Here is a 10,491-nt window from a genome sequence, read left to right as displayed (position 1 = left end):
TCGCACCAATGCCGCTAGATCTGGTTTGTCTCGACTACACTGATAGACCCTTCAGTGTTTTCGCTATTGCAAGTGCTCATCAAGAGCCTCTCCTGACCAAAATCAAAGTGCTGGAGAGAAGGTGTTTGGCTCACAGCGACCACCTTCAAGTAAGATGGAAATGACAATCAGCGAAACTTGAGACAGACAAGTTACTCCCACTTCAGCTCATCGTCATCAGACTAAACATACCCGCCAGCCTGTCTGCATCATCTTCAGATCCCCAACCGATTATCAGCTTTCTTCGTGTCACCGCTCCAATGAACGTGTCAACAGCAAAATTGCATCACAGCGATTGAAAACCGGTTGAGGATGCGAGCACTGTGGTATCGTCCGAGTCTCCCTTATCTCGTTCGTACGATCGTGTGACGAACTCGGCCTGGGAAGCAGATAAACGCGGATCTGCTTGCATGTCAGCATATCCGAGCTGATAATTCGAGATGTCGATAGCCACTCATGCTGCATCCCGAGGTCGACTCTACTCAAGTTGCACGTGAGCGATATTGTGCATAGAAGCCGAGACACAGGTGTCTGTACTGTTAAATTAGATGGCAATTGCAATGGCACGCTGTTCTCCACTAGCGAATATAGGTGGCTGATCATCCCTAGATCAGGTTCGTGAGGATGGATGTATTGTCACATTCGAGGGCACTTGACGGATCTTGGAGTAGAGGCCTACCGAGATGACATGGGGAAGTAGGATCAAGAGTCGTCAGTCGAGCACACCATACACCTTACAGTAATCACAGAACATGAAGTACAACGAATGAGCCTGCGTCGATGATCCTTGACGTTCCAACATGTACTGTACCTGCTACACATGAGCACATCAAGACCCTGGGTAAGTGCAGCCACGCGCATTGACCCGCTCGCTTAGCCATCCACCCCAACATCAAATCTCAATCCCCAACACCTTCGCCGCATTTCCCCCAAATATCCCCCTCACATCCTCCTCACCCACCCCCACCCCCCCAATCGCCTCCAAATTAGACGTAACACTCGGCCACTTCCCCCCATCCTCCTCCCCATCCTTCTCCTTCCCATCCACCCGCGGAAAAAACGGATGATCCGTCCCAAACATCAGCCTCCCCGCCCCCTCTGGCCCCGCCGCCTCAATCGCACTCTTCAAGCCCGCCTTACTATATATAACCGCATCCAACCAAATATTCGTCCTGAGTACATCCCAAATTTCCCGTCTAGGACCCTGTTTATGCCCTCCGTTGGATGTAAAGTCGCGCTCATGTTCCACACAGCTCTGGATCCGGCCCGCGAGGAACGGAAGTGTCCCCCCACTATGCGCGAGGAGCATCCGGAGCCGTGGAAACCGATCGAATACACCGGAGAGATACATCCGTGTGACCGCGATGGTGGTTTCAAGTGGGAATCCCAGCGCAAGTGGCAGTACATGTCCGGAGCGCGCGATTGTCTCTGCCCCGCCGAATGCGGACTCAGGGAGACCGTAGTGCGGATGGAGGAAGATCATGGTTGAGTTCGATTCTAACGCGGCCCAGAGAGGGTCCATGTTTGGATCGTCGAGGCCGGCTCCTAGACCTGTTGTGCCGAGGATGATGCCTTTGATGTTGGGGAGGGATGGGAGGCGGTGGATCTCGGACACGATCTCGTCTGGTGTGGCGGAAAGCGGTAGGGATGCGAAGGCGTAGAGGCGCGCTGAGGGGTCGTTCTTGGCGTTTTGGGTTGCGCAGGAGGCGTTTAGGTCGTTGTTGATGTGTTGGGCGGTGGTGAGGGCCGTGGTGGGGGGTAGGATGTCAAGCCAGGGGTTGGCGAGGGAGACGACGGAGATGGAGACGGAGTGGGTTTTCATGAAGGAGAGCTTTTCGGCCCAGGAGGAGTAGGATTTGTCGATGGGGCGGCCGCGCTGGTGGAGGGGTTTGGAGGGGTCATCGTCGGATGAGAGGATTATGAGGCGGGGATCTGAGCCGTCTGAGGGGCGGTGGATGTATGGGACTGTGGTTCTGGAGGCTAGGAGGTCGATGTAGGAGGGTGGGTAGGTGTGAGTGTGGATGTCGATTATGGTTGTGTTTGTGCTTGGGGGTGTTGATGAGGGTTGGTCGGCGGAGAGGATGTGGTGGTGGCCCATAATTGCTTTAGTGAGAAGGAGGTTGGTGACTGGCTCACCTCGTGTTTGACTGGGAGTGTCTAGATATGCAGTGTACCTGCCTATCACGACTCACGGTCAATTCCGAGGACTGCTTATCTTAACCAACCGATATACTGCCTTGCCCCACATTACTGTATGTTTCACAAACTCTGAAGGTGTACAGCGTTCGTAGATTCCGATAAAAATCGTTGCGAGTTCTTATCACCTTGGGAAGGACCTCACAAGTCGTCAAGAGCTAGAATAGTATCACCGTGGTCGTCCTTTGAGTAAAAACATCTTGCTAGTGGTAGTGCTACCGAAGTGGGGCATAGTCGACATCCTTCCACTACTGAATCATTGGTTCTCCACGAAGTCACTGACATGACTAACACTTCGGCGGAGTCGAAAGGGGTTGAGCAAGATGGGTTAAAGATGCCGGTCACTATGTCTCATCAGATCTCTCGTGCTTTGCTAAATTTCACAGGTCATTGATTTCTCCAAGTTCCGTACCGGAGATCCGGTACAGCGGGAAGAGACTGCTAAAGAAATATCGAATGCCTTCAAACACTCAGGCTTCCTGTACCTGAAGAACCATGGCATACCAAAAGATCAAGTAGAGTCAGTATTCGCCCAGTCCGCAAAGTTCTTCGAGCGGCCACAGGCACAAAAAGACCAACTTCAATGGACGACAGCCAGGTCGAACCGCGGATATGTGGCTTCTGGGCGAGAGAAGGTTACTCAGTCAGATGACCCCGAGGAGATCGCCAAGCTGCGGGCATCGAATCCCGACCTGAAGGAATCGATGGAGATTGGCAAGGAAGGCGTCGAAGGGATGCCAAATCAGTGGCCCGATCGCTTTGGCGATGAAGCAGGCATCTCATTCACCAAGACGATGAAACAGTTCTTCTCGACATGCTCAGATCTCCACAAGAATGTGATGCGAGCCATTGGCATTGGTATGGGACTTGATGAAGGATTCTTCGACGAGTATACTGCTGGCTTCGACAACAACTTGCGGCTTCTGCATTATCCATCAGTCAAGAAGTCCGTCTTCAAGGAGAACCCAACTCAAGTTCGTGCTGGAGAGCACTCGGACTATGGCAGTATCACGCTGCTCTTTCAAGATATGGTAGGCGGGTTAGAGGTCAAGTCACCGAAGGGTACCTGGGTTCGTGCCACACCAATACCTGACACAATTGTCATCAATGCCGGAGATCTGCTAAGCCGCTGGAGCAACGATCTCATTAAGAGCACGAACCACCGTGTCATTCAGCCTCCACCAAAAGAAGGCGAAATGGATGATGCTGATCAACCAGACTCAAAATTTCCTGCTCGGTATTCGGTGGCATTCTTCTGCAACCCCGCCTTCGACAAAACCATCGAAGCTCTTCCTGGGACCTTCGAAAGTGAAGCTGCCAAGAAGTATCCCGCTGTCAATAGTGGTGATTACATAGAGGGGAGGCTTGCGGCAACATATTGAGATGTTCGATAGGGCAGTAGTGGTGAGGTCGGATGCTGTAGCTTTCATGTATCTATATCTACCTCTTCAGCCAGGTTCGAATTATCTTTATCCTGCAGCAAGATGTCCCAACCAAGAAGATCCCAGACTTGACTCAGAAACCAATCCTCATCGTTGGCTTTCACCTCGTCAACTGCTTGTTGTTCTGCTAGGTCGACACTCGGTAGCTGCTCGTCTCTAGCATTATCGTTGGCATAAATCTTGGTTTCGTCGTCGAAGATGCCACGAATGAGCCGACCCTGCAGCCTATGCAGAACAATAGGACTGATCTTGGTGCCCAGCGAATTGCCCGGATTAATATCGTCCATAGCTGTATGGCGGCTCGAGGTACCACTGCTCATCAATCCCTTCAATATGCTGACCAAGTAAGGTGCTTCAAGCTGTGTCGTTAAAAAAGCATCTCCTGTCTCAATATGTGACACATCCTGTATACCACGTGGAGGAGCCAGGCTCTGCCGATCTTTGGGATTGCGAGGATCACCGAACAAATGAAGTGACATTGCGGAACCAAGGTGCTCCAGAAATACCGATGCAATTGCGTCGAATAGTCTCTGATGACTTGCTTGCAAAGATACAGTTGCCGCTAGCATGTAGGCTAGGGTACAAGTGATAATATTACAGTTGTGTTTGAACAGCTCGACCCTTTCGGCGGCGTTTCTCAGCGCAGCCTTTGTGTTTGGTTTTCGTGCTTTTGTGGATTTCCTGGATAATTCTGCTCGTCGATCTGCTTCGTCAAGACAATATTGATGTAGACGACTCAGAAAATATTCAACGATCGAACATATGGCGGCGTCGACTGCGGAAAGATGATCATCAATTGGTCCGGACAACAAGGTGGAATGGGAGCGCAGCTTTGCAAGCAGGGTCGACCATATTTTCCTTGCGGCAACGCAGGCCTCGTTGAAAGTTAGGGACTCGGACTGATTCGCTGTCTTCGAGGTTGTTTCGTCTTGAGCCTTTTGACAAGTCTCGATAATGCTGTCGCAAGCTAGATGGATGATAGAGTCTTTCCTCTCATCGCCGGAAGGCAACTTGTCTTTAGTGCGCGCCAGACCATAGATCACTCTCAGCAGTAACGCGCGGTCTGTACGACATTAGCCTAAAGGCTACTTGAGAACGGTACAATGCTCACCTCGATGTTGTTCTATTGTCGAGATGTGCTCTTCTTCAGCCTCAAAAGCAGCTATATCAGCAGTCTTCCGACGTTTCGTCTGGATTTTGGCACTGTTGGCAGTCGAACCCCCTTGATGCTTCCGCTTTTGAGGACTGGAAAATGCGTTGCTAATCCCGCCGTCTCGGTCGTGCTGTATACTGACCTCGGCTCTTGGATCTAAGTTGTGCCGTTGCATCTGGACGAAAAGCTTGTGCCATAACGCTGCAGTGTCGATGATAGATCCAGCTTTCACGTTTGCTTCGTATTGAGAAAGCAATGAGCTTCGAAGAGACAGGATATATTCTGCTTGTGATCAGCCAAGTATCTCTGCTGTCACCTCACATACCTTCTATCGTAACACCACGTGGCTTAGATTTGAGCAGGACAAGAGCGAAGGCAAAGCGAAAATGCACCTGCTTGTCAGCAGGGGTCATGGTGGTAGCTCTTGACATTGGTTCTGTCCTTCAGATTGGGAGCAATCCTGGTTGGCAGAAGGCGCCAGTACCAGAGGAAGAGCCATGTCTGGCTTTTAGGCAAGGGCGAATTGGACGAGACAGAACCGCTCCTTCCGAATATCAGATCAGAATAGTTTCTGAGGAAAGCGCATGTTAGTTGCTTGATCATTGGGAGCTGATAGCTCCTTCCGTGATGAGACACTGGCACGGCAAGGACGGGAGATTCTTGAAGTCCAGGCACCAAGGCATAAATTCCTGGAAAGAGGTTTGCGATGTGGTTCGGCATTGGTTCAAGGCCTGATACATACCAGGTGTTGTGTTAACATTAGAAAATGAAATTTTGAGATATCCCAATCAGACAGCTTTGCATCCCGAGAGGTGTCTCCCTGGCGTCGCGCCTTTAACACCGAATCGCGTCAGCCTAAAGGCCATTGTGACAGGATATTTAGCACCATGGCGTCCTCCACGAACGGCGACGTCGATATTACCAAAATTGATCTTTACGATTTCTTAGGTCTATCAGCAGGCCCTCAGGCTACTCAAAAAGAGATCAACAAAGCCGGCCGACAGACCTCATTCCGCTATCACCCAGACAAAGTAGCAGCCACGCCAGACAACCTTGAGAAGTTTCACATAGCTCAGATTGCCATTGGCGTACTCTCTGACCCAGCAGAAAAGTCCAAATATGACCAACAACGAGAAGCAAAGCTACGGCGTAAGGCAGAAGTTGATGCGCTCGACTCGAGACGCCGGCAAATGGCAGAAGATCTGGAAAGGCGGGAAAGAGTTGGTGGGGAGGGCGCCAATGTGGTCGCTGGACAGAAAAGGACGTTTTCGGAGCGAGAGATGAAGATACGTCGCGCGCAAGAAGAAAATAGGAGGAAAATTGACGAGAGGAATGCGAAGAATAAGCTGGACGCCGAGCAGAAGGCCGCGCAAGAGCGGGCCTCCGTTGCGAAGGCAGAAACCAACGGCAACAGTGTCACAGAGACAAAATCCGACAATGGGCATGCCCGCAACGGTGCTGAGGACGGCGAAACAAGCATGAACAGATCCATCAAGCTACGTTGGGCCCGTGAAGGAGAAGGTCAGGCATATGAAGAAGGCACCATCAGAGACTACTTAGGCGGACACGTCGAGGACGTCGTCTTACTCAGGGACAAGAAGAGAAAGGTGGAAGGCCGGAAAGTAATGATGGGTGTCGCCGTGGTAATTTTCAGAACAACTACAGCAGCAAAGGAGGCCGAGAAGGCCTTGAAGGGAAGGTTGGCCGACAAGTTTGAAAGCTTCGAGTGGTTGAAGACGGATGGAGAAGATGAAGTATGAACGACGAGGGCGACTTTCCAGCCATGGAATTTAGACCCGGAAGGTCACTCTATCAGACCGAAGCCTCTCGGCCATTTGCTGCATTATCGGACTTGGTGACCGGACAGGAAGTGCAGTGCCGCGTCCACCTGTGTGATGGCAACGAAACCTAGGGTCTCAAACATTGGAGCCACATCGTCGGGAAAGTATTGCACCCGTGTGAGGGCAATCAGCAGATCAAGGGGTGTCAAGCTCGCACAAAGAGTATGATCATATGGCTAAGAGCTAAGACTGACTTCTGGCAGAGTACCCAAGGGACACACCTGGCGCCGTGATTGCATATACTCCCAAGCCTCCGCGCCACAAGCTAGATCCAGGGTCTTGCAAACCACAATTACCCAGTCCGAAGCACAGCGTCATTTCGCTTGCTGTATCCCTAGCGTGATGTCTTCTGTTGCGATGAGCAGCCTCTGAAGCTTGCTCCAAATGTGCCGAGAAGGATTATCGTAACGGTGACACCGTCATGAAATCCTTCGCATGCCCGATACTGTGGGCGTCTCCAAAATTCCGCGAGCTTAATGCGGGTTGTGTAGCGGGTGCAATGGTGCAGCCGCTTTCAGTGTCGGCAGTCCTCTGTCACAAGCCCATGCCTCTCGAGGTCTTACTGGCACACTAGAGGCTCAAATGCAGCCCTACTTATGAGAAGCGCGGCTACAATGAACATGGCAAACAGGCCAGCAGCAAGCGACCATGCCGTAAGCTGCGACAGATGTCGATCAATGGCTGGAACAGGCTCCATGTTATGGGCTTCGAACAGGTTCCTTGAGTACGCTCTACACTCTAGTCTCCAGACGAGTACGGTAGGTCTGTAATGGAGTTGGTCTCCCCCGTATGGGATTGTGCGTAAAACCTATCTTAAGCTCTAGTTGGAAGTTACACCTGATAGAATTTTAATAGCTGAGTTTCTCACAATGTTCTCATACCACATACATAGACCCAATCTAGATCATATCGTAGCATTTGGGTGTTCGACCGTGCGGATCGTAGCGTTGACACATCTCCTTGGTCAGAGCTCATGCATGATCAGAGGGTGAGTGGAAATGAACGTTGATTATGTAAGGCAACAACGTGTCAAGTCTGGCAGACGCGGAAGGCTCAGCCCGCCCCCAGCGGTACTCGCCAATCAAGTGATACAACATCATTCAGGAAACTGCGACCCGAGTCTGCCGTTAACATCATATTTCCCCAACTACGTGGGCCAACACGAATTGAAGGTCATAATCAAGGCCGACAAGCCCCCCCAAAGCAGCGTTCGTCTGCGATACTTCATCGAACGCAGACACCTGGACGAAACGGCGAGACGATGAGAAGATGGGCGCCCTCGCTGGCCTTGCTGGGATACCTAGCATCCTGTGTAGCTGGTAATGAAGTCGCCTTAGTATGTTTCCCAACACATTCCGAAGCCAGGGCATGCTGACACTCGCAACAGAAACAAGACGATGACCACCGACAGAGATGTGCTGGCATGTACAGCAAGAAGTCATGGGGAGGCTCTGTCGACCCGTATATCCTCGTCAAATTCCTGGGCGACCGAAGCGAAGACGACGCAGATCCCCTTGCGAGTTTAGTGATCTTCGAATGGCAAGATGAGGAATTGATTGGGCAGTTCCCGCCAAACAGCGACCAGTTTGCGCAAAAGAACTACATATGCGATGTTCCATCAGTGGACTCGAACCTATGCAAAGAGGAGAACATAGGCTCTTTCATCCTTGTACCGAATGCGACGGATGTGGCCAAAAATCCAATATACAACGAAGCTATACACCTCAAGGACCCGAAGGCTGTCAACTATCCAATTAAGAAGACTGGCTACTACTGTGTAACGACATACCCATACTCAGATCACGAATACAATGCTGTGGTAGAGTTTCGAAATGCTTATGGAGAGCTACCTGCAGCACAGATCGCCAAATTACCATTCTACGGAGGACTCGCAATCACTTATGCAGTGCTAGGCATCTTCTGGGCTTTTCTTTACTTTCAAAATCGACACGACATCCTGGCTGTACAGAATTACATTACAGCGACTGTGATATTCCTCATTATCGAGCAATTGATGACTTGGGGCTACTATGACTATCAGAACACGCATGGAAACAATGGTCTGAACAAGGCGTTTATGGTTCTGGTCTCGATCTTGAATGCTGGTCGAAATTCCCTATCATTCTTCCTGCTACTTATTGTATGCATGGGCTACGGAGTCGTGAAGCCAACGCTCGGCAAAACGATGATATACGTGCGAATTCTGGCCATCACACATTTCGTGTTTGGAGTCATCTACGCAATCGCCTCACTGTCAGTCACACCTGATAGCGCCGGGCGTTTGGTTTTGCTGGTCATTCTTCCTCTAGCAGCTACTTTGACGGCATTCTACGTCTGGACACTATCATCGCTCAACCTTACCATGAAGGACCTGGCGGACCGAAAGCAGAAGACGAAATTCTTGATGTACAAGCGGCTTTGGTGGTGCATTCTGGGCAGCATCATGGTCATTTTTGGTTTCTTCTTTATCAACAGTATTTCGTTTGCCGGTCGCTACGAAGCCGACTTCGTGCCAAGTCACTGGCAGACAAGATGGTTCATTCTTGACGGCTGGCTCAATTTGGTGTATCTCTTCGATATCGCATTCATTGCGTACTTGTGGAGACCAACGGCGAACAACAGGCGGTTCGCCATGTCTGATGAGGTAAGCAATCTGCCCAGTGTATCACTGAGCCATTCTTCGCTAACGGGCTGCAGATCGCCCAAGATGATGATGGCAATTTCGAGATACGCTCTATTGGTGGTCTTTCTGATGATGAGGAGGACGACCTCGAGGCCCGTGCCCAGCGCCAGCTATACGACAAAGCCGTGTCTCCAGGCGGCGAAGCATCGACCTCAATGACAGATCAAGCATACGCGCATATGCCATCGAGACCGAGCGAGCCATCAAGGAATCCGCCACCTGCTAGACCACGCGAGTCGCTGGACGGCGAAACTATCTTTGCAGTAGGAGAAGGCGAAGACTGGTCCGATGCAGATGATTCGGATACTGGAGAGCACGGCAGATTGACGAGGAAGATCTGAGCACGGCTGTATTTGTACAACAATTAGAATAATTTCACGTTTCGATACGATTTATACGACTGGGTCAGGTACTATGCCTAGCTGGCAAGGCTGGCAGTGTGACTATTGCAAAGGATGTTATTTCTTCATTCCTGACATCCGAAGATCTGTCCAATTGGTAGTTGGTCCCAGCCCTCATTTTAGCATCACAGTGCTCGCTGATTTTCATAGTACCTATTGTGAGAGCACAAACTTGGGCGCGTTAAGTCGGTATGTATACGGGTCTGGTGCGCAGAGGCTTTATGACCAAGATTTTGAGCAACCTTTCCACAACTGCTTATTCCATGCATACATGCTTGCAGCCGCGAGCCGCGAACCCTGCGTGTGCATCTTCCGAGTGTCTTGCTCCAGAAGTCACAACCTTAAGCAGAGAAAGAGTTCAATATATGTCGATATTGTTTGCGCCATGAGCACAGTACTAATTTCCCGGCCGACTGTGCCACCCTACAGACCCCACATCCAGGAGAGCTGCTGAGAAGAAGGCGTGATGGAAGATCTTATCTCTACGATGCGGCCGTGCAGTTATTTGAGACATGATTGAGGCGTCATGAATATCGCAACCCAGAAGGATCAACCTGCACCGCTCTTTCCAGCAGAGAAGATGCAATGTCGATGCAGAGCAGGGCAGGCCTAAGCAAGACAATTGTGATGTAGACTTGTTAACACCGAAGAGCCGTCAATCTGTGTAGCTTCTTGGTTATGATTGGACAACGGGCGCCCAGTGGTACAGCGCAATTTAGAAGTTACCGGCTAGACA

At 50.8% G+C, this 10,491-nt stretch overlaps 4 protein-coding genes across 4 annotated transcripts; 2 read left to right on the top strand and 2 right to left on the bottom strand.

Moving 5' to 3' along the window:
- Positions 1 to 931: 931 nt before the first annotated feature.
- PMZ80_001711 (uncharacterized protein) lies at positions 932 to 2,137 on the bottom strand (the record flags this gene model as incomplete). The annotated part of the gene is made up of 1 exon (XM_064870151.1): positions 932 to 2,137. The coding sequence occupies one exon, from the start codon at positions 2,135 to 2,137 to the stop codon at positions 932 to 934; it is 1,206 nt and encodes a 401-aa protein (XP_064735648.1).
- A 381-nt stretch (positions 2,138 to 2,518) lies between these two features.
- Positions 2,519 to 3,617, top strand: PMZ80_001710 (uncharacterized protein; the record flags this gene model as incomplete). Its single annotated transcript, XM_064870150.1, has 2 exons — positions 2,519 to 2,575; positions 2,622 to 3,617. 2 exons carry the CDS (start codon positions 2,519 to 2,521, stop codon positions 3,615 to 3,617), a joined length of 1,053 nt encoding a protein of 350 aa, XP_064735647.1.
- Positions 3,618 to 3,661: 44 nt separating this feature from the next.
- Positions 3,662 to 5,005, bottom strand: PMZ80_001709 (uncharacterized protein; the record flags this gene model as incomplete). Its single annotated transcript, XM_064870149.1, has 2 exons — positions 3,662 to 4,740; positions 4,789 to 5,005. 2 exons carry the CDS (start codon positions 5,003 to 5,005, stop codon positions 3,662 to 3,664), a joined length of 1,296 nt encoding a protein of 431 aa, XP_064735646.1.
- Positions 5,006 to 5,717: 712 nt separating this feature from the next.
- On the top strand, positions 5,718 to 9,695 carry PTM1 (Membrane protein ptm1; the record flags this gene model as incomplete). Its single annotated transcript, XM_064870148.1, has 3 exons — positions 5,718 to 6,584; positions 8,059 to 9,315; positions 9,369 to 9,695. 3 exons carry the CDS (start codon positions 5,718 to 5,720, stop codon positions 9,693 to 9,695), a joined length of 2,451 nt encoding a protein of 816 aa, XP_064735645.1.
- Between the last annotated feature and the right edge of the window lie 796 nt (positions 9,696 to 10,491).

Source organism: Knufia obscura (assembly GCF_036327395.1).
Source record: "Knufia obscura strain CCFEE 5817 isolate CBS 148926 chromosome Unknown scaffold_1, whole genome shotgun sequence".
Classification (NCBI taxonomy): Eukaryota; Fungi; Ascomycota; class Eurotiomycetes; order Chaetothyriales; family Trichomeriaceae; genus Knufia; species Knufia obscura.
The sequence above is the reverse complement of the archived record's forward strand: the minus strand, read 5'-3'. Positions and strand labels throughout refer to the sequence as shown.